Source organism: Marmota monax, unplaced genomic scaffold (assembly GCF_021218885.2).
Source record: "Marmota monax isolate L192 unplaced genomic scaffold, Marmota_monax_Labrador192_F-V1.1 WCK01_AAM20220418_F8-fsc00072, whole genome shotgun sequence".
NCBI lineage: Eukaryota > Metazoa > Chordata > Mammalia > Rodentia > Sciuridae > Marmota > Marmota monax.
The window spans coordinates 2,221,128-2,245,620 of record NW_026692356.1 but is presented as its reverse complement, the minus strand read 5'-3'; the positions used below and the strand labels follow the sequence as shown (position 1 = coordinate 2,245,620).

At 39.5% G+C, this 24,493-nt stretch overlaps 1 protein-coding gene across 1 annotated transcript in view; it reads right to left on the bottom strand.

Moving 5' to 3' along the window:
• The window catches only part of Gad2 (glutamate decarboxylase 2), a 74,847-nt gene that overhangs the window by 13,507 nt on the left and 36,847 nt on the right, over positions 1-24,493 (bottom strand). Inside the window, exons 9-13 of the mRNA XM_046442423.2 lie at positions 16,844-16,898; positions 15,357-15,473; positions 14,079-14,143; positions 8,177-8,255; positions 3,295-3,444 (exon numbers count right to left, since the gene is read on the bottom strand). Of these exons, the coding sequence (XP_046298379.1) occupies positions 3,295-3,444; positions 8,177-8,255; positions 14,079-14,143; positions 15,357-15,473; positions 16,844-16,898 (466 nt within the window). The remainder of the gene's footprint in view (positions 1-3,294; positions 3,445-8,176; positions 8,256-14,078; positions 14,144-15,356; positions 15,474-16,843; positions 16,899-24,493) is intronic.

Below are 24,493 nucleotides of genomic sequence, written 5' to 3'. Positions count from 1 at the left end.
CATGAGAAACCGTAAGGAAACCTGCCAATTTGCATAATCACATACAAACTGCCCTCTGCAGTTACATATTAAGTCATCCTTGCATACATAAGAAAAATAGGGGGGTAAATTTTTCGGTAGGTTTATTTATTTATGTATGTATTTATTTATGCCTGCCACCAAGTGTTAACCACTGAGGAAAATAATCATAAGGCCTAGGATTCTGTAATAAAATGCAGATGAAATAAAAACCCTACTCAATAGAAGAGGTTTACGTGGATTTTTATCATGGTGAACACTTCCTTGACATTCCACATCAGGAGGCTCATTTTTTTTTTTGCATAAATTTACTAATGAACTTATCTTGGACTTAATTTGAGGGCTGTCATCAGTGCACTTAGCTTTCTTGATCATGAACAGATTAGTTTGAAGAAGAGTAGTTTTTTTTTTAACTTAGGTTACTATTTTTCATGCAGTTTATCTCATTAAAGAGAAGATGCAGATTAATTTGAGCATCATAGTCTTCAGGCACATCTAATAACAGAGGACTTAATACTGAATTAATACTCTACTCTTTCTCCTTCTCTGTATTCTTTTCCAGATCATTTCCTCATTCCTGTGGGAATACAAACTAGACCCTCAGAGCCAACTCTTCCATGGGTTTTCTTCCAGGGAGAAGACTGCTCCTTCCAAGGATGGCATGAGTAGGGAGCTTTTGATGGGATAATTATCCTGACTTCTGGTTTAGGGTGTAGGATTGAGCTTATTACTTTCATAATTTTTTATCACCTCATTTTGCAAAAAAAAAAAATGCATCTTTTAGGTTGAAAATCAAATGCAAATTTTTGCCATTTAGATATCTAGATATTTGAAGTTCTGCATAAGCAATTAAAAGCATCTGTACTCATACGAAAAGCAGCTTCTGTGATTTTTCTTTTTTTGCCCCATCTCTGGGGGGCCTTCATTTCTGCACTTTAAAAACTGACTCCCCTGCCTTCATTTCAGGCCTCACCTCCTCCTACTGTTTGACACACATCTGATGTCCTCCAAGTTATTTCTCTGAGAAACAACCAGCTGCCCCATGCTGGAGAGGAGGCTTCAGATGGAAAAGGAGCAGCAGGAACTGATGAACCGTGAGAAGAACAATTTTGTGTAAATATAGCTAATGATCATCTTAATACAAACACCACAGGAAAAACAGAGAAAAAGGTTGATGCTCAAAATAAGAAGGATCTTGCTCACTGCTTAGAGACCAAGTTTTCCTCAGCTTGCTCCCTGATATGTACAGTCATCATTCTGCTGTTCTTTCACTGAAATAAAAACCTGCTCATTTTGAAGCTGATTGAGAATACACTGACAATCTATACTCTTGATTTTTTTCCCCAGAGGAAAGCATTGTGTACAACAGAATGAGCCTCACGTTGGGTAGAAGAGACTAGTTACACATCCTCATCAGGTTCTCAACTTTCAAAAGGGGAAAGAAGTCCCTGCCCAGTGCAAGGGACTGGAACCTATTACATTACCTGTATCAGGCATCACGGAAAAGTGACTATATATGACTGCCCGATATTTAGGAATACTTGGGGAAATCTGTCTGGGGTAAATACTATAATAGAAATTTGCCTGAAGGGTATGTAGTCTAGTTATATCTGGTATCTACGAGTTATTTCTGTATTAAGAAAGACTGTGCTGGGTGCGGTAGTGCACACCTGTAATCCCAGCGGCTTGACTGAGTTCAAAGCCAGCCTCAGCATCTTAGGCCCTAAGCAACTCAGCGAGACCCTGGCTTTTTTTTAATTTTTAATTTTTTTTGGATACCAGGGATTGAATTCATGGGCACTTGACCACTGAGCCACATCCCCAGCCTGTTTTGTATTTTATTTAGAGACAGGGTCTCTCTGAGTTGTATAGTGCCTTGCTTTTACTGAGGCTGGCTTTGAACTTGCAATCCTCCTGCCTCAGCCTCTTAAGCCACTGGGATTACAGGTAAGCACCATGGCACTCAGCAAGACCCTGTCTCTAAATAAAATTAAGTGTAAAAAGGGCTGAGGATGTGGCTCAGAGGTTAAGTGCCCTTGGGTTCAATCCCCGGTACAAAAAAAAAAAAAAAACAAAACTAACTTTCTACTTAAACTGCCTCTTTTGTCCAGAAGAAATTTAAAGAAGATTCTGTTAAATACTTGTGTTTTGCATTGTTTCTCTTCCAAGTCCCCTCCTTTTCTTGTCAGCCATCCCACTCCTCTCTGAACTGCTTTAAAGCATCTATGTTTACTAGGAAAATTTCCACAAACTACATGGCTCCTATCCCCATAAACTTTGCACAAGGAGCCAGGCCCTGGTTTTATGTTTGTTTACCTCACTCCTGCTGACCAAATTGTTTGCTGGTTCCTAAGAGACTAAATCTGTTACCTCTGTGTGCTGGCTATTGACAAAGCTTAGAGCCAGATACTGGTCTCTTTAGCAAGCATGCAGGACCTCAGGGAATACCAGCTTCCTTTCATTTTCCCCTTTCTCATTTCCTTCATCAGATTTTCCTGGAATAGTCTTTTTAAAGTTGAATGTTTATACTATATAGACGGCTATGGCCATTGCCTGGAGATAAATGAAATCTGGTGGAAATCACTGATTTGTGACCTGTAAGGTGAGAATCTGGTCAAAATTAAAAGTGAAATCTTTGCCCTTTTCAGCCTGCTTTCATTTACTACAAATCTATTCTCTTGGAAGGCAATAGTGAGGTCCAGCCAGTTCTGCACACCATTAGTTACAGAGTTTATCCTACAGGGAGAGGAGAGACCACTTACAGGTGAACTCTGAGCTAAACAGAACCCATACAGAGGAGGTAGTTAGGTACTTCTGGAGCTTTAAAAAGAGCCCTGTTATTAGAGGTTATGCTTTGAAATGTCAAAAACAAGTTATCCTGGTGGAACAACCCTTTTTTATTTTCCAAACATATACTTTCAGAATGCATTCTGATGATCCACCAGTGGGTACAAACCAAGAGTAGGTGATAAAATAAATCCAAGAAAAATGATGATGACAATACGAAGAAACGTCTCTCAAAAATCAAGATGTTCTGCCATGTGTATCAAAATTGATTTGTTTTCTAGATGAGTGTGGGCATTAAAATAATTGGGCCGAAAAGGAAACAAGCAATGGGTTTGATTATACTCTTGCCTATGTAGAATGTTGTAGATATAGGATTAAAGAAACTCAATCTTGAGTGAGTGATTTTCAGTTTGATAATCAGTTCCTTAGCACAGATAAAGTCCCCCCCCCAACCTCTGGTTGACATTCAGCTGGTCTGTACCCACTCACCTTTGCTCTCCACATTAGCCATAATTTAAAAACATCAACATGGCGTCCACATTGCAAGGCCTTGTCTCCAGTGTCATAGGACAGGTCGTAGTGTTTATCTTGCTGGAAGAGGTAGGAGGCATGCATCTGGTTGCAACTCTGCATCAATCCCTAAAAGAAAAAAAGAGGAGGTTTAGGAAACGCTACTGATTATCCATTAGCTTTACACTGTGGTAGGAATTATTAAGAGAAAAGTAAACAAAAGGGATGTTGTATGTCTTGTGAAAAGAAAACAGTAATAATAAGAAAGAGAGAGATTAAGAAAAGATGGGGCTAACTTCTGAATAGGATTGTCCAGGCAGGCTACTGTCATAGGTTAACTCTAGGATAAATTGCTCATGGTTGAACGTTACCAAAATTAGCAAGGATATACTTATATTTCTACTCTTCCTTTTAAGAGAAGGCATTTTTATAGAAAGAAAGAAAGGAAGGAAGGAAGGAAGGAAGGAAGGAAGGAAGGAAGGAAGGAAGGAAGGACAGTCAGTACAATGCTCATTCTTTGGGAAAACATTCTGATGTTCTGAATAATTAATTAGGATATTTTTGTAAATTATCCGATTCTGTAAAATACTGTTAGTGTGGTTTTTATAGCATTTCCATCTATATCTAGTTGAAGGATTTTATCATGTAGCTCAAGTTGTCTTTGAAAACCATAAGGTTTCACTGCTGTTATTGTATGTGCTAAAATCTCAAAAAGCAAAGATATTGCAATTCTGAGATGAATTTAAGTAACCAATCTTTCCCATGTCATGTTCCATCTCAGTGGTCAGGGTTCTTTGCTTGTGGAAGTTGCAAAGAAAATTTCATTGTCTGTGACCATGAATTTTCCCGGGCACTGTGGCTCTGCCACAGAAATGAGTGACAAAGTGATCAAACATTCCCAAGAACAGTGCATGAATCATGCTTTCTGACTAAAATAGCATTGCCAGTCTCCTCCCTGGAAACCCCACCACATTTCAATTTGTCACGAACTACTGGAAGCCTGTGACTCTTGTTTTCTACCGTGTAATTGTGATTTTATAAAAGCTTTGGCATTTGGATTTTGCTTCTCGTGTGACTCATGACAAGGGAAGAAAAGACTACATTGTGATCACTGAGTTGAAGTTAGAAATGGGAACTCATTTTTAAAAATATCCTAACTAAGACACTGTGAAATGCAACCAAAAGTTCAACCAGGTTTTGAAAGACAGAGTGCCCCAGTGGTAGAAAAGAGAACTGGACTTTACCTGGTACTTCCTATTTATGGAATCCACCAAGTTACTTTGTGAATAAGGAAAATTAAATATGACGTATTTGTATTGGATCAGTAGAAAGACATTGAATTCACAAAAGAAAATTCACTTGGAGACAAATAAGACATGAAAATTACAATATGTGCTTCCATCTTGATTCATTCACAGAAACTTTGTACGGTTCTTTCTCTGGCCACGTAAACTCACAGATAGATGTCATTGAAACTAAGGGGGACCATCTCAGAGAGTGTGGAAGGGTGGATGGGTCAGACCAGCTCCTCCCAAGACAGATGGAGCAGACCAAGATCCATCCAAGAAAAAAAGGACTCAAAGTGCTTAACTCTAAATGCTGGGCCACACCTGTCTCACTCTATGCAAAAGAACAAAGAAAGGTGATGGCAATATCCATGCATAAGTCTCTGGTGAGCAAACTACCTGGTTCTGGGCCACTAAAAAGCTATCAACCATCATTTTGTACAGTTGCTATACAAAATGGAGTTCTCAAACTCAAATAAATTTAGGAAACTCTGCATCATAAATCCCTCTTTTCCAGACACTGTGTGAAAGGCTTCAATAACTCCAGAAATATTAAAACTTGTTTTATACTCTAATTCAAAATACCTCCATCTTTTTAAAGCAGAGATCTCTATAACCACAGAAAAATTATTGCCATCTTATAAGATGCTATTATTTCTTGGACCCAAGGGAAAAAAAATAAGCTGTTTATGAGAGCATTAGAAACTCCTGGATTTGGAAGGGAGTTTAGAGCTCATTTAATCTATTTCTATCCAGTTAAGAAATCCTACCTACTCTGTTACTCACATGTGATTGTCCAATCAGTATTCATTCATCTCTCCTGATAATTAGTTTATTCCTACTATTGAAAAGCTTACTTTTGGGGTCTGGGGCTGCAGCTCAGTGGTTGAGCGCTTGCCTACCATGCATGAGGCACTGGGTTTGATCCTCAGCACCACATAAAAATAAACAAATAAAATAAAGGCATTCTGTCCATCTACAACTATAAACAAAAAAAATTTAAAAGCTTACTTTAAAAAAAGTATTGCTTTTATCAACCCCAAGTCAAACTTAAAATGCACTGTGTATTCTGATTTTTGCCACCAAATTTGTGCCACCCAGTGTTACTAACCCACCCCCTTCACAAATCCTTGGAAAACAAAGCAAAATGAATTTCTTTCACTTGAGAGTCATTTGAACTGTGAAAGTGCCTCTCCCCTTCTCAGCCCTTTACGTTTGTTTTCTTTTTCTTCTCCCTAGGTTTAATCTTTGAGCCATTCCCCTTTGCATGTTCATCAATGGTTTCTCTATGTTGGAATTCTCGCTTGATGAGGTCCCATATAAGATTTGGCACAGAGCTAAGCAAAGCACTGCAAGCCATAGTTTAACCAGAGGGCATGGGACTCTACCATATCTCTCCTGCTGAAAGTTGACTTCTTTTATCTCATTCACAGTCATTTGAAGGCTGGGGATGGAGCTCAGTTGGTAGAGTGCTTGCCTTGTATACACAAGGCCTTGGGTTCAATCCCCAGCATCACACACACAAAAAAGATATAGTTATTTGGATAATTTTTTGAAATTATTATTCCTGGTTGACCCTGCAGAGTACAACCTGAAGTCCTACATTTTTTATTTACACAAGTCCAACAATTTAGCTATGTGTGACACAAGCCTGCTATGTCCAGTCAAAATAACCACTCCCTCCTTGGACCTAAGGGCAGAGCTTTGCAATGATTCCCATGAACAACTTCCCTTTCTTAAGTGTGGCTTGCAGGACCAGTCTGTAAAACTCATCTTGTATTCTGATTCTGTCACTATACATATCTCTTCTCTTTTCCAGCTTCTTCTCATCTGAAACTAAAATAAGCTTCTGTGTTTTACTCAAACCATTAATGAATATTTTGAATGGAAGAGGGTTAGATGCCAAGCCACGAGTCTCTCCTGGAGAACAAATATTAAATTACCCATCAGCAGGTCTCTCCCATGCAGTCATCTAATCACTTCCAAATCTGCCTGTTTTCAGTTGGCTGACATTGCACTTTGGATCTATGGTGATAGATCTATGGGAGCCACTGTCAAACATCTGACTGAAATCTAAGTAACAAAAACTTATTTTTCCCTTCAGGTAATACAGCTGGAATATGCATGAGCTAGAATTGATGAGAATATATCAAACTGGATGTTTACTTGATGAAAAACCAGTTTGAAAAGTTTTTTTCAATGCATTCAGCTTGTTTTGGAAGGGCAATCTGTCTTCAATCCTGTGTCAAAATTTTAATTTATTTGATGCAGACAGAAGGCACATTGCTGAAATTTGTAGTTGCCAAGAGGAGGTATTAAGAACCATAGAAATAATATGTTTTGACCTACAATTCCACTCTGAGGAATCTACTTTAAGAAAATAATCAGGAATGTGATCAAAGATACATGTTTAAGGATTTTACAAAACCATTATGTCTCATGAAATATGATATTTTGAGGCCATGAAAAATCACATTATGGAATATCATATTTATAATATGATATTAAGTATAAAAATGAAAAATATATGATGTAGATGATAGCAATGTTATTTAAGATATGTATTTGTTATAAATACATACATAAACAAATATGATACAGATATTCCTAGAAGATTGTAGGAGAAAATGTTTTAAGACAGTAAATAACTTTTATCTCCAAATGACAGAATTTTGGCCAACTCTAAATTTATCTATATTTTCAGTCCTGCCCAAATTTTCTTAAATAATTATACATTGAGTTCATAATAGAAAAACAAAATATTTTAAAGCAAGTAAAGATAAATACTTAAAAGTCCCTTCAATGTGAGTTTGCCTTATTGATTCTAACAAGATAAAATAGGGATAAACTGAAACTCCTTATTTGGTGGGTCTTATCAACAAAATTAGCAGAGGAGTGAGATGTGGCTTCTCCCTCCTCTCTCCCTCATAGGAGGGAGACACAGAGGACAGTGATCATCTACACAGTGACCTTAGACTTTATTCACAGAAGAATCTTTAATAAAAATGGCCTTTGCTTATGCTGATTAATATATATGCAGATGCCTTACATTCTGATTGTGGCATTAAATATTAAATCAAATAAAATAGAATTATTAGATAACATACACACACACACACACACACACACCTGAATTCTCACACTAACTTTAATCCTATATCATGCATATTTTTCCTTATGGTAAAAACTATAATTTTAATTTTTTTCTTAAGGTAAAAAAATTGTTTCTACTCATGTTCCAGAAGAAAACTGGAAATTTAATTTTCTAAGACAGTAGCATGAAGAGTCTCTGGGTCAGGGACATCAAGCGTAGTTGAGGAAAGGAGGCTTATACTGAAAGCATGGAGATTAGCCTGAAGTTTCTATTCTGAAGGTTCGGGTCTCCTGAGCCTTTTTGGACCTCCCGACACCTGCTGCCCACCCTCCCGACAGCAGTTTGGAGGGGTGCTTTCTGGAGAGTGTGAGCCACGTGGCGGGGAAGACCTAAAGATCCTGATGTTTCCAGAGAAAGTCCTCTCAGCAAAGACGGCCAAACCCCACCCAAGGGCTGGGACACAGAATCAGGGAAGACCTACCTCTTCTCTAACCAGGAAGGCAGAGCACTGCAGAGGGACTCCCATCATCTTGTGTGGATTCCATGTCACAGAGTTGGCCCTAAGACAAACACATTAGGTAAGCAGGTGGCACCAGTGTAAGGTGTAGATTGTTGAGGCTCTGCACAGGGGCCGTGAGCTTCAGTGTGCTGGCACCGCCTCTGCCACTCCAGGATGACACCACGGTCACAAAACTGAGATGCACTCCTAACTGTACAAGTGTTCTGTCCAAGGACATGGCAGGTGAGGGCATGGTTCTCCATGTGTCTCCTCTCCCAAGCCCCAGGGAAAACCTGAGTTCTGCCTCCAAGGTGGTCTCAGCCTCACAGAGATCAGGGTCACAGAGCTCAGGGTCCTGCCCTTTGTCACTGGTGATCAGTACCTTGTATACCTCCACTGCTGCTGTGCTGACACTGTGGCCGTGGCCTGCAGCTCAGAGGGGACACTCCTTCCACTGCACAATATATCTGTTTCCTGACCTACTTTCTCCTTCTTATTGATCAGTGACCAGATTTCTCAAAGGTGTCCTTTTGTAGGACATTCTGCCTCGTCCCCTGCATCCATGTCTTCTCTAACGCAGAGCTGTCTTTCCAGCCCCTGGGTGAGCCGTGCTGTGGCTCCTGCAGCAGAGACTTTTAATCTTTCCTGAGATTAAATCACTGACTGGTGCAGTGCTTCTCACACAATGGTGGTGCCTGGCTCAGGGGCTTATGCTGTTTGAAAAGCCTGAACTATAGTCCTGATTCAGATTTCTCTAATAAGAACTATTGTTATTTTAATCTGGTATCTTAGCTGCCTCTTTTCTCTACCTGGTATTAGAATTATCTTCTAGCTGTTTATTGCTCTCTTTTCTTTTTCTTCTTTTGCTGCTGCTGCTGCTGCTGCTGCTGCTGCTGCTGCTGCTAGGGATTGAACCCAAGGCCTTGCACATGCTAGGCAAACACTGTACCACCAAGCTACATCTCAAGTCTTTGACCTCTCTTAACTGTTGGTGGCTCTCTATTGCCTTCAGCCCAAATTCCAAACTGTAAGGCATGGTTCATGATGCCCCCAGGGTGAGCTCTGGTAATGTGTGTTCAGGCTTGTGTCCCTTAACTTTATCTATTTTCATCATGCCAGATTATTTTTTGTTCCCAGAAAATTCTATTCCTGTGCTCCCAGGTCCTTTAATGTTATCTCCTTGTCCTAGAATGTTGTCTTCCTTGGCTTCACTGGGTTGGTTAACTCTTACTTGTTCTTTAAGGTCTCAGATTCTTGAAGTATTATCTCTGCAGCCCCATTCAACTTCCTTCAAAGAATTAAGGTTTCATTACTTCCTAGCTGTGTGACCTTGAACAAGTTACTTAATCTCTCTGTACCTAGATGGCTCCTCTGTAAGAGAAGAAATAGTAAGGGTTTTGTAGCTGTAAGCATTAAATATGGTTGGATTTTGCTATTGATTTCATCCCTGTCATTCATAAGCTTTGTGACAATGGGAACATGCATGCTGCCATTCTATAACAATTTATAGCTATCTGTCTAATCCTGATGAACTTGGCTTTATCAATAAAGATGCCTGCTAGGACAATAAAACCTCAGTCCTCATTCCTGTGATAGTAATAGAAGTATTTATTTGCATGCATGGCCTATTTGTCTTTTTGGGACAGAAGCTTTCAAGGTGCACAACCACTTGTCTCTCAATTCTGTCTTGCCTTTCTCTCCGAGGCATAAAGATGTCTCATAAAGATGACAAAAAGCTGCATGGAATGATTCGATGACATGGCCTTAGTTTATTTGAGAAATGTTGGCAATTTATGTAAAACAGCCTCAGGTTCATTGCAAAATGCTCTGCGGTGGGATTCAGCTATGTGGCTTCTGTAGTTTTCCCTAAGTTCCATAAGAACTGAATCCTCCAGGGCTGTTTTAAGACAGACCCTTGTACCTCTGCCTATACCTCAAATCAGCAGTCCCCAAATGAACCCAGTAGCTTCCTACAGCTCAGCCTTTCAGAGCTATTCTCTCTTCTCTAGATCCTGGTTCCTGGCACCACTTTCCTCCTAGGCTTTCAGCCCCCAAACTTCAGCACTGACTTGGTTTCAGTCTCCCCTCCTCTCCTGATGTCACCCTTTGCGGGTTTCACTTTCCTTTCCTGGGCCATCCACTCACCCCTCTCCAGTTGCTACTGCAGCCAATGTCAGCTGCTCTTGCCTCCCGTACCTGGATGGGCAGGTGCTGTCTCACAGATCTAGTGCCCAGCTTCTATCTGCTCCCTAATGCGCAGCTGTCTTTCCAAACACAAGTGAGGCATCCCTCCTCTGCTCAAAACCTGGCTATGGATCCTACCGCTCGGGGTTTCCATCTTTTTTGTCCCCACTGGAGGAATACAATGTTCTACTTTTAATTGTGGCTCATGCAACCTTGATTTTCAGCTGAGGGGTCTAGTTATGTGGACAGCACCCCCTGGTGCTGGGGACTCCCTGGACAGAACTCTGCACTTCCCATCAGTCTCCTCCTAACCATGGCCATGAATCTACCTCTTCTTTCAACCAAATTCGTCTTAAATTTCTCCAAGGACCCTATGCACTTTCAAACTTTGGGGTCTCTGCTCTTCAGCCTGAAGAACATTTTTCATTTCTACTTACCCTTCCCAGCATGCTTCTAAGCTCCAATGCTGATGCTTGATGGACACTCCCTGTAAAAATGCTGCCTAGGAACGGTCTTTCCTTCCCCTTTGCTCTCCAGTCAGCTCGTTTGCCTGTCTCTTGAGACTTTAGTGCCACTGCCTTGAATTTTAATCCATTGCTAATTGTCAGTCTTTCCTACTGGATTTGAAGCTCCTTCAAGATAGGCTTCATCTCACACTCATCTTGGGTCAGCAACTGCTGAATGAATGTCTGGGCCCTCGGTTCTCAGCTGGGAATGAGGGCAGCTGGTCATGCAGCAGCTGCAGCGCTGGTTCCTTCAGCTGGGCCTTAAAGCCTTGAGAGTGGACGTGAGAATGGCAAAGGACTCTTACAGGCAAGAGGCTGCCCAGAGGAGGGGGACTAAAGGAATATTGGTGAACGATGCAGCAACATGCTCTGGAGAGGCAGGGCTTGTGACGTGCCCCCCAGATACATCAGTTCTAGCAATTTTGACAGAACTAGGAAGGATGAGAGCCATCTTATGAGGATTTGGTTGGTTCTCAAAGGGGATACCAGGCAGGATTCCAGTGCTTTGCCATTTTGGAGGATGCCATTTGGGGATCTCTGTGACCACAAGGAAGAGCTGGATTTGGGTACAGAAATTAACCATAGATTTTCCTCCACTGATAGAATGAATCCTTTAGCTTGGTTTGTGATGCTCGGAAAACAGTAATTTCCTCAAGTGAGGCAATTCCTGCACATGAGACCTCAATGATTACACTGGTCCTACAGCCTTAATTCACCAAAGAAGAGTGTACCTCATGCTAAGAAGTCAGCAAGATGTACCCTCTCAGGTAAATTTAGCTAAGGGAGTCCTGTTTGAAGCAGAAAAAAGTCCTCCTTACTTTAGGGCTCCGTATCTGCTTATTTTATTAGTATATTTAATTATAACAAGTATCAGAAATTGTGATAATAAGAACATAGAGGACTCTGTGTTCCATGGTGAACATTCCAAGCTTTGCTTTCAAATAATAGTCTTCAGTACAAAAATGTGTGGGTGTTTATTTTTCTGAGGCTTGGGATAGGTAATTTAGAGAGCTTTCAAGGGGAGGATGCTCTGTAGTTTCCAGATTTGCAGCCATGGGTGGCATTAAAGGTAAAATACAAGTGCTCACTTTTTGTTCTAGTCAGAAAGAAACTCACAGAAAAGAAAGTACTGTACATAGTCTGCCTCTTTTGAAAGTACTTGGATTTAGTGTGTGTGTGTGTGTGTAATGGTGATTTGAATCATGATCTCTCATTGTGACACTGTGGTGACACCCTGTTCAAAGGAGGTTCCGTGCTTGCCACAGGACTATCAGTCTTGACACTGAGATCAAACATCAGCTGCTGGGGGTAGAGAATTATGAGTGCAAAGTTAATAATTATAATTGGGCTATCCAGAAGTTCATCCTTTGTCCTACATGCCTTGAATAAACTTTCTCACACACACACACAAAAATCCTTTTGATGTTAAAATGATAATAATATAATAAATGTGCTGAGCTAGCTTGGGTCATTATATCTCTATCAGGGTGTAATGACCACTGGGCCCCAGCTTTTTCTCTCTATGTGTCTCTGTTTGTCTTTTCTCCATCCGCCATTGCCTGGTTTCTGAATTAACAGCCACGCAGGTTGAGGTGTGTGTGTGTGTGTGTGTGTGTGTGTGTTTTGCTGGGGATTTAACCATGGCCTCAAGCGCTAGGCAAATACTCTATCTCTGAGTCATACCCATAGCTCTGAATTTAATTATTCTCAGCACCTGGGCAGCACCTTCCAAGCTCTCTCTCTCTCTCTCTCTCTCTCTGCTCATTGTCTCTCCTTGTTTAGTTCATTGTACATTCCTTAAGCTTCTAGTTTCATTTGTATCTTCATATTGAAAAGAGATTAGACTTGGAAGAAGCCCAGAGGGCCAGGAGCAGAGCCCTAGAACTGATAGACTCTGGGAGGATGACGATCCCTGCTGGTATTCCTCCTCATTTAATATGTCCTGCCATTCAAGCATGGGCAGCTCTAGTGCCTTAACTCAGAAATGCCTAGGCCAGACTTTATTTTAGTCAGCAGATCTGGGACAGTCACCCTGTGACATGGGGTTTGGTTGGTCTGTCCCTTACCTTTTTTCTACTAATTCAGCAGGGAATACACGTCCGTCTCCACATCTGTGAGTTCTCTGCACATGATAGGTCTGCCTGACACACAACACACTCTGCACATTCCCTCTGGCCTGGGTGTCACACAGCACACTCCACACATTCCCTCTGGCCTGGGTGCCCTGTTTGACCAGTGCTGACAGATGCTCTAAAACTTCATCAGCCTTTCTCCTTGCCCTGGAACAGAAATTGTGCCAAGATGTCTGGGGGCAGAGCCAGTGTGAACCTTTTCCTGGGTAGCATCTGGCTACTTGGCAGGGCATGGTGGGCATTTGGCAGCCTCTAATGAATTCAGGCTTTCTCAGTGTCAGAGTGAGTGTCAGAGCTCACAACTGTGGTTGACCTGGCTGACTGGCCATGTCGTGATGGGAAAACTCTACTCCCTTTGCACATGGTCCAGAACCAGAGCCTGCTGCTGTAGCTTACATTCTGCATCCCCCCCCTTGGACCTGAATATGCTTCATGCTAATCAGACATGACCTCCTTTGTATTTTTCAGCTTTTATCAATGGTCTACTGCTTAGTCTCTAAATAAAAGCTACTTTCCAGCATCAATCAGAACTATGCAAGAAAAGGGTTACTATGGGACGAAGCCATGACATGAGGTTATCTAGAGCATGTCTCACTTTAAGTTAACTGACTATACTTAATTCCAAATCTGGACTTTCAACATTGATAACTTCCAAGGTGCTTATTTGGTGTGAAAAATTTATTTACAGCCTTCTGGAAAACAGTGCATGTTATCTGTTTAAGGAACATGAACGCTATAGAACCTCTTCCTTCCTAGAAAAATATGGACTACTTGAAGATTTTAAATGATACTGGTAGTTGGTTCAGAGATCTCGGGAATGGAGCCCAAGTAAGAATTTTTATGCCTGAGAACTGAAAGGTCACTCGATATGGGATTTCATTTTATTTATTTTTTTGTAGCTTACACATAGTATTCCTGAGTGTGATTCACACAAGGCGAGGCACACGAGAATGGGGCAGAGGGGGCTCAGCTACATCCTAAAGATCCTGCAAATGCAGTGCATTTGCATTTCACATTTACCTTTCAATGCTTTATGTTGTTAACAAGAGAAAATGCACATACCTCTCCACACCACTCAGCTTCCACTTATGTTTTCGGGACATCAGTAATCCACCACCCCAAGCTGCCTGAAAAGGATCAGACAAAGGAAAAGGTAGAAGTTTTTAATGACCTAGATGTCTATAGTTTGGTGTCTTACAGATGAAGAGTCTCATAGTATGAAAATGATCTGCTTGACCCCAGGTAAATGAAGGAGGCGGACCATTAAAGTTTGAGTTAGAGAAACATTCTAAGATCTCAGACTTTTTCCTACACTTATGTGGGTATAAGAAGCCAAATTTTGGGGCACAGTTCCGTTTACATGAGAAGGAGAAAGATCCTTCCCCCAACCCCATTACTATCACTGAGAAACACTAAGGTCACCCATCACTACAGTTAAGGTGGATAAGGTGGACTGGCAAGCCAAAATGATCCCAGCCCCAGAGCAGCATAAGGATCTTGCACCAGAATATATATCAACTTACAGCTTCCTTTACTGAGAGAGTCTTACAAGGAAAACAAAACAAGGAAACCAAACATTGTGTTTAGTTTGTGATGGTTTGTGGTTAGTGACGGTTTGGCATTCTCTTTACCTCATCATGGATCATTAGCAAACAATTTGCAGATAACAGCTGATCTTCAAGCCAGACTTTGAGTAAAAAGGATCTAAACTTAAATCCCTTGAATTCATCCTTCTAAAAATTGACTCTTTTTTTATTTGAAAAATGTGGTATGCTTCTATTATTTTTTTGTGTGTGATTAATTCTGGAATCAAAGCCTCTCAAATATAATTTAGCTTCTTAGTTGACCAAGCTCAAGCTGACAGACTAGAAATCTGATAGTCTGTATTTCCTACTAAGTTGTCAAACTTGCTTTCCTCCACAAATATACAAATATTTAACTTGGGCCGAAGTAATTTATTCTCTGAATTTCCTATATAAATGATTTTTTTTTACCTTTTTATTCTTTTAAGGAAGGAAGAGCTGCATGCATGTGACTGAGCAGGCTATGTTCCTCCAAGGCATTATGGCTCAAAGAATTGAGAACCCTGATCTGTTTGAGCACTGACCATAGAAATAAGAATATCTCCATGTTGGGAAATTTAAAGCAGAATCACCTCAGGCTGCTTCCAGCAAATTCTGTATGACATATTAGTTGTGTGTTAATTTGCCTGCGAAACTGTGAAAAGTTTAAATACCACTATTCTGAAAATAAACTGTATAAGTTAAAAAAATTATATTCCATGAGACCCAGATGAAAGTGCAAGGACATTTTACTGGCCAGTCCCTGAGGGATACTTACATCCACGTGCATCCAGATCTTATACTTTTTGCAAATGTCAGCAACCGCCAAGAGGGGATCGAATGCTCCATACACAGTGGTTCCAGCTGTGGCACTCACAAGGAAAGGAACATATCCCTGCACAAATGAGAGACCCCCCAAATAATGTAATTAGGGATTCAAGGATTCTTCTAAAAGCTGATTTTAAAACAATGGAACCCCGTCCCCTCTCATACTCCTTTGCACTTTTGAAACCCTCAGAAGGGTTATCACCTCCCTGAAGCTTGGTACAAATCAATGTCCACTCCACAGAATCCAGGTCATTCTGCTGGTCCTGACCATTGTCTTGTGAGAACAGACATTCTGTTCCTCAAAGAGGCTAAGTGGAACCCAAGGTTGTGAGTGGTGTCCACAAGCCATTTGTGCGCTCCAGGTAGACTTTCTGGCCCCCTTTACTCTCTTTGCTAGTTTTTTAGTCTTCCTTTTGCACCGTGGGGGTCTTTGAACTTAATACATCTCCCAGCATGAGCAGGCAGAAGGAAGAGAAGGAACCCTGACTAGCCTGTTTGGAAAATGCTATTTGGAAAATGCTCCGATAATTTATTTGGAGCCTTTCAGAAGGGATGGTTCACATGGAGCTAAACAATAAGCCAGGGCTTTCATCCATCTAAGTAGCCCTCAGTCTGTCTGGCCATGGCTAAATGAAAATTGATGGAAATAATAGGCTGTGGCTGAAGGCATCCGGGGAAGAATGCCACAAATAGGATCAGTCTAGTCACTCATCCTATGACTGTGTCCTGTTGATTTATAGAACATGATGTTACAGAATCGGTCTTTAGGTGGCAGCAAAGGTTTAATTTTATGGTTTATGTGACTAGAAGCATTCTGGTGCAAAAATCTGGTTGTAGGGAGAAAAGCATACGAAAATAATTATTTCTGAGTTCTTAATAATAAAATGCACATATATTGTACTGAACCAGGAACCATAGATTATATTGACTCAAAGTTAAACAGAGAATTCTAAAACCAAACTCTCTGATTTACAAACCAGGATGACTTTCCAGAGCTTGTGGTGATTCTTCAGAACTTGTTAACTTCTAAAAAGACTTCTAAATGGCTGCCAGTAAAATGAGATAAATGGAGATCAAATCATCTAGGCACGTGTTGAGGGCAGGAAAACGCATTCTGCTGCTTCCTACTTGTGAAGATGATCTTCCAAATGTGTGTCTGCTTAATGCCAACCCTCAGCACACAGGGAGACAAAAGCTTTGGGAACTCTGACAGTATTTCTGTACAAATATTTTATTCAGGAACTAAAGCTTCTCTAAAGCAGAGCCTATACATAACTCAAAGACACAGGCTGGATGCGGAATTCCAGATTCTCATTAAAGCTGGGAGATTGGGATTTGAATCCTGTTTTAAAAGTAAAAGATAAATGGGCTCTCCTCATTACAAATTTGGATCCTCAATTTGTTATGGGCTAGATAAAGATCTCTGCAAAAACTTACTTTCTGTTTTGCTTCAAGGATTCTTCTTTCAAGATCAGATGGGATCATTTTCCCTCTGAAAGAAAAAAAAAATATATATATATATATATTATAGGTTTGCTTAGAATAATTTACTTTCTTGACTTATGATGTAAGCAGCCACATGAGGATAAAATTCAGCCCTATATTATTGATTACAATGCTCAGTTAAAACAACTCCTTGGCTATTTCCAAGAAAACAAAACAAAACACATTTACTTCCCTGAGTGACGTCAGAGTACAATTTCTTAGCACATGTGGGAGACTTCTGACCATACTGTGTTATTCTTGGTAGAATGGCCATGGAGTCCCTCTACTCTGCTTTTTAAGTCATCCTCTTAATTTACTTAAAATAAGTCTGATTCAGAGCAAGCATTTGGCAATGAATGGAGAGTGCAGAAAGAACATTTTTATTCCAAAATGTCTAGTGAATGGATCTGCAATTCATATAAAGATAAAATGCCAAGAAGAATCCATTCTGAAACATTAAAATGAAAATATTAAGTCCAAAAGCCCTTTAAGTAGATTCCCAGTGCTAAAAGCAAAAAATAGGCCAAGGACTCCTGGGCTCAAATTTCAATCAGTTAAGTAAAATGACATTGGAATAAGGAACATCATTTCATTCCCCAAATGTTTCTTTTCTATGATAGAAACACAGATAGAGCTTGGCTGATTTTTATGGTAATTGGAGATGATTTCTAGAAAGCTAGAAATGGCTGGGTGTGTGAACTTACTAAAATTTCTTAATTTTCTTTGCCAAATATCCCTGGAAAATAACAGTGAGTTATGAGAATTAAATAAGTTAACAAATGCAAAATGATTTAAAAGGACTTGGCATATGGTAAGCATTCAATAAATGTTAGCTTCAATTGTCCAGATTGTTTGTATGTAGTGTGCCATTCCTACTTCAAGACTTCAAGTAGAAGAAAATAACAAACAAAAACCAGAGTACCTACAAGGTACTACAGGCAGTGAAATAGTCACTAAGGTTACTAAGATTTTCATATCAGGATCATAAAGAATTTGGAAAAATAAGGTGCACTGGGAGACTTTATTACATCTTACAGCATTGTCTTGCCTAAACTTTTACATATTGAAATATGTTGTTTTATTATAAATTACTTCTCCAACTTCTTTTTTTCTTTTGGTATCAGGGATTGAACCCAGGGGTGCTTCACCACTGAACCACATCCTCAGCCCTTTTCTATATTTTATTTAGAGACAGGGCTCACTAAGTTGCTTAGGACCTTGCTAAATTGTTAAGGCTGGCTTTGAACTTGTCCTCCTGCCTTGGCCTCCAAAGCTGCTGAGATTCCCGGTGTGAGTCACTGTTCCCAGCTTCTTTTCTTCATTTTTAAAAATAATTTTGGGCATTATACAGTGAGTATGGAGTGGGTATATTGTGTACCATTTTTATTTCAGACTTACAAAGGAGGTGTGACAACATAATTAGAATATAAAGCAGGCAATAAACCTCAAAGCATTGAGAATCATTGATTTAGGTGAAATTGTTTTCCAAAGCAAAGCAATTCACATGTAATTACCTGGGCAATGGTAATGAACAAGTTAGTAGTGATTAGTTTGTTGGGCTGGAATCAGACAAAGGGCATTACAGATACATTTGATGCAAAGGTTATAGGCTCAGATTCAGAGCGGCCTACCTTTGGGGAATTCCCAGGAGACTTGGGAGAAGAGGGAGGGTGTCTTGCTCCCTATATTTTTGCTATCCTTCACAGCTGCGGGGGCAACCTGCACAAAGCAGTGACATTCAACCTCTCCAAGACCAGGTGATGCTCAGGTCCTGCTATCAACATTATGAACTCTGTTCACATTTCAGAGGAAATTTGGGCATTATATCAATCCTTTACAAACAGTTCTGAGCACATTAGTACTGTCATAGTAATTTCATAAGTAAACATGGAACTCGAGAGAAGAATTCTTAGAAATCATTTTATAAATCTTGAAATTTACCTACTTTGCCAGAAGCTTGGAGAATTTTGAGTAGACAAGCTTGACAATCACTATTTTCCCATCAAATCCCACCAGATCATTTTGTTAACTGTAAGGCAGTGAAGTATCACTGAGAAGCCAGAGGTTAGTGGACACTTGAATTGGAAGAGGCTCCAGACCTGATACTAGTCTAATCTCATTTTATCCAAACAAGAAATGGGTTGAGAGGTGCAGTGACTGTCAAAGTCAAGTCATCTACCCAAGACAAGTTGCTGATGGTTAAAGATGGGCTGGAACTAGACATAAAATGCCGAGCTTCCATAATAAACTTGAAGGGGCCCTCTGGAAAGATTGGATTCCTTCAGGATAAGATAGAATCTGATTTTGGTGAATGAGAGGTGTCATCCAAGCTTTTCTGGAAACAGTAATGAACACATAGTGTGTTTCATTTTCTATCAGTCAGCTTTGGGCAGGGGGAGGGAGCTTGTCTAGTAATCAATTCTGAGTGTTTGCCTCTGGCTTAGTGGAAAGAGGTGGGAGTGGCCCTAGTCTTTCCTAGGCATTCTGTCTTGCAAGCCCATTTGTGTCTTGTCCCTGAGAAACCTAGAGCCTGGCATAAGGCAGAGGGTAGATAGATATTTGTCTCAGGTATAGACTAGAAGGAAAAGTTTAGCCTCAGGATATTAAAATGTCTATTATACCTTAATATCTGACTAGACAGTGAATATGGGGGCCTCTGAAAATAATGCTTTTTCTTTCTTGATCTTAGGATTAACTGAACTACTTTGGAACACTGGTTCCTGCAACTTAGTATACACTACAATCAAATAAATACTTGTCTAAGGTGCAGATTCCTGACTCCGTTCCTGGGATTTTAATTCAGCAGGTCAGTATAGGCTTGAGGAGTTACTTTGTTTATTGAATGCTTACTATAAGCTGACAATTTTTAGGATCTGGTGTATCAGGATAAACAGACCAGTTTCTACTCCATGGGTCTTCTTACATGCTCAAAAGGGAGACAATAAACTGATAAATAGACAAATATGCTTAGGAATCTGCATTTCTGACAAGCACTCAGGTGACTCTGATGCAGGTAGATCCACATTTGCATGTTGAGAAATACTATTTAGAAATGGAAATTTTAGCCTGGGACATATTTAAATAATTGTGTAATATACTAGTTAAGTATTTTTCATATGACCCATGGTTTGGAGCCATTATGGCTGCAGGGCAGCAAGCAGAAGGTGCTCCAGATGTAGCATTGCACATTCTCAGTCTGCCCGTATGTTGTGGGGTGAGAGAACATTGGGTGACAACCAGCAGGCTCCTGTAAGGATTAGAAGCTGTCTGTCCAGTCCTGGCTTTTCCTTTGGTGCGTGGGAGGCTTGGAGGACCGTGCTGTACCTACTATGTCTATTCTGAAAGTATTTCTATAGCATAAATGCATATCTTGAACATTTACACATCCAGCCTTTAAGCTCACAGGTAAGAGTCATTGGTGCTTTCTAACACTGGCCTCAGTTAGTTGTTGTGCTTAGGAAGGGAAAGCCACTAAGTGAGGGCTGTTGCTTTGGATGTGGCCAGGGGCCCATATTTGCATTGGGATTCTTGGTTATCAGTATCTTTTGAAAGGTCATTTGATGCTATCGGGTCAGATAAATTTAAAATGTTGTCTGGCAAAATCCCAGGCAGCATGCCTTGTAGAACTACCAGAGAGAAAGATCTTCGCTTTGTGGGAAGAAAAAGATTACACTGTGGACTGTGGGTTCAGATCCATGTCTGTGTTCCTGTGGCTCCAAAGGAAAGAAGTGACTATCTACAGGTACATTACTGGAGCGTGTGTATCTCTAGGCAGGCTCCCATTGGCTGACCCTGCCCAAACCATTGGAATTCTACTTTGGAATTTTTAACTTTCCTAAGTTAGTGGGGTTTGACTCTGTTCATAGCATATGTATGCAAAGAAGAAAGCACTGAGAATGCTTCCTACCAGACACTGACCAAGGCTTAAATCACTACTAATAGTGGCATCACCAACAAAGTTGGTGAATAACCAGTCTTAGAAGCTATGCCTTACTACATGATCCCTGATTCTCCTGACAAACTTACAAGAGAGTTTTTATTGTACTTACCTTGTAGATAAGGAGACAGATGTTCAGAAAGTCAGTTGAATGTGGCTAAAAGCTTAGAATATGGAGTTGGAATAACTGAGTACCTGCCCTAGATTCAATGCCAACTAAACGTACTAGAAGAATTAGCTTCTTTCTTCATGAGGTTTGCATGAGGGTTAAATGAGAGTAAGTATAAACACCATAAAGCCCTGAGTATAACACTCTGCCTTGGAAATGATAAGTGCTCAATACAGGTTAGATAGTCTCAGTAGTATCATCAGTAGTAGTTCAAGAATCGTGTGGATGCCAGGATATCATAAAGCTAGCAGGAGGCAGATTTCAAATCTAGAGCTCTCTGATATCAAAATTCAGGTTCCTAGCCCTACATAACAGCCTTGACTTAACATGAAACTTTTCAAGTTCAGCTCTAGAACTGCAGTGATGTATGAAAATTTCCCATTTGGTTTCCTGAAAGTTCCCTGAATTGAGTAGTTCCTTGACCTTGACTCTTACTGCTATCGACACTGGCTAGTAAATAAGAAAGACATATAACTTCGCTCCAAAACATAATATTTTATCATCCTTTGATGATGTTCTTTCCAGTGCAGCTCCCAAATGCCACAGGAATAAGAGAAAATCTCCTGGATTTTTGTTTTGTTTTTGAATTAGTCAATACTAAGCAAAGCCATGACCCTAACACGATTGCAATGTAGATGGCAAGGGGAATTCACAGACCCAAGTGAATTTTCGAATTGCTCAGACTGCCTGGTCAATAGAGAAATCGCACAGACTGACTAGGGAAAGATTGTTAACGATGAAGTGCAGAACAGTGGTAAAAGTGATCAGAGTGTTTCCCTGGGGAAAAGAGCTGCTTGTGTCTTCACATGACTGTCACTAACATGGGCAGCCTGTCTTAGGAAAGGTCCCTAAGAGAAATGAACAAACAGAAATCAAAAGAGATCATTTAAGAAGTATTAACATTACAAAATCAACCTCTTTGCCAAGAATTTTACCATACTTCTGAAGTGTGGAATTTCTTCATCCCTTTGATACATACTTTGATTTGGGGGGAAAAATGAACTGTAATGATTAACTGTATTTTTCCCTTTGAGATTTGTTTTCCAATACGGACAATGGGTTCAGTTCACACATGGTCAGATTATGGGAGTAAGATTTTTAAAAATTATTGTGTATAATTCAGTAAAATGTATCCTTTTTGTTGACTTTATCCAAAAGCACTTACTTAATACACACCACTGTCACTGCATAAGGATCCTGGCATGTGCACCTAGGGACCCCTAGCCATGATGTGGGAAGGAGCCATTCTCCTTTTCACATGAAACTTCCCTTTTACTGCCACTGAGGGATAGAATGAGAGCTGGCAAGGAAGTCAGTGGTGAGGGAAAGTGTCTGTGTGGGCAAGAAGGAGTGCCGACCATCTCATCCCTCTTCCCAAACCACCATCCCTCTCCCGCCAAAGTGTCTATAGAGAGAAGAAAAGGGTCATGACAAAAGTTGCAATTTGCCACGCAAGAAATCATTTTGGCTATTATAAATAAATTTTGAGGTCAGAGAAAATAAAAATGGCAGTTACAGAACATTAAAAGGTAATGATATGACAAAACTACATATAAAAATATGGGAAGGATACTAATCATTCTCAGAGAACAATGTACAGCCCTAAATATTTTTTAAAAAATAGCAGAAAAAAATAATGAAATATTTAATTCAAGAAGCTTGAGAAACAATACCAAATAATGTAGACAGAAGTAAAAGTGGAAATACTGGGGAATGATATTGGCCAAATTGTATTGTTTATTGTTTGCATGTAGGCATGTGTAACAATGAATCCTACCACTATATACAACTATAATGCATCAATACAAAGAACATCAAAGAAAAAATGTAGACAGAAAGAAAGAATAAATTTTTCAGTGAATTAGAAAACTTAAAGTTGACTTAACTTAAAACTTAAAAGCTGTGATATTGAGGAAAAGACAGTGGAATGAATCTGACATAACTTTCCTATGAATATTTGAATATACCCCAGTAAATCTCACCATCATGCACATCCACAAGAAGGGGTCCTATTAGAATAAGATATGTTCATGCTTGTACAATTATGTCTACTGTCATTTATAACTAAAATGAACCAATAAAAAATAAATTAAAAATAAAAATAAAACTGTGACATTGAAAAAGTCAATAGATACATAAATATCTGATTAGTCTAATAAAAAAGAAAGAAAATTCAGTATTTGAAATGAGAAAGGAGGTTATTGATAAATATATTTTCCCCACATTTTTATTGGTGCATTCTATTTGTGTATAATGATGGGATGTGTTGTTATATATTTGTACATTCACACAATATAACTATATAATTTGGCCAATATCACCACTCAGCACTTTCCTCCTCCTTCCCCGTCTCCCACCTCTTGGTCCCTTTACTCTACTGATTTGCCTTTGATCTTCATGAGATAGACCCCTTCCATCTTTTCCTTTTCCCTCCTAGCTTGCACACACGAGAGAAAGCATATCACCCTTAACATTCTGAGTTTCACTTATTTTGCTTAACACGATGGTCTCTAGTTCCATACATTTTCCTGCAAATGACATAATTTTATTTTTCTTTGTGGTTGAACAAAATTCTATTGTGTGTGTGTGTGTATAGTGTGTATGTATGTGTGTTTGTGTATATGTATATATATCACATTTTCTATATCTACTCATCCAATAAATATATTTGAATACTATAAAAGAACTCTGTGTAAAGATTTATGCTAACTTATTTTTTGAGGTTATACATATTTTACCCCCAAGAAAATGTAAATAATAAGAATTGATAAAACAACATAGAAAATTTGAAAAAAAATTAATTTCCAAGAAATAACTAGAAAGAAAGTTCCCTGAAATCTACTCCACTCCTCAACAAAAATTCCAGGCTCCTATGTTTTGGTGGAGAATTTTAATCAGTATACTATTGGCAAATAATGTGTTTTAAACTCATAGAGAAGACAATGGGAAGCTGAAGAATTCACTTTCTGAAACAAAAATGTGTTAAATATATCCCAGAAAAGCACACAAGTGTATTTTACAAATACAGCTACAAAAGATCCTTAACTTAATATTAGAAAATATAATCCAGAAGGAAATTAAATATTAGCATAGGACAACATGGAACTTGTTGCAAGAATGCAAAGGTGCAAACTCTTAGGAAATCTTTTTTAGCACAAGTCATCCAATCGGTAGACCAAAGTGAGAAAATTATAGTGTCCTTTCAATTGATGAGTAAAAGGCATTTTAAGAAAGTCACCATCTATTTCAGAAGAGGAGAAAGGGAGGAGAGAAGAACAGGAGAGAGAAAAGGTGAAAATAGAAAAAGAAGAAAACAATTTTTGGTAAATAAAGAAAAAAAAGGGCACTTCTTTGACACAGTGAGGAACATCCATTTCAAATCAAGAGTTAACATCATATCTAGGGGCTGGGGTTGTGGCTCAGCAGTAGAGCGCTTGCCAAGCATGTACGAGGTTCTGGGTTTGATCCTCAACACCACATAAAAACAGATAAATAA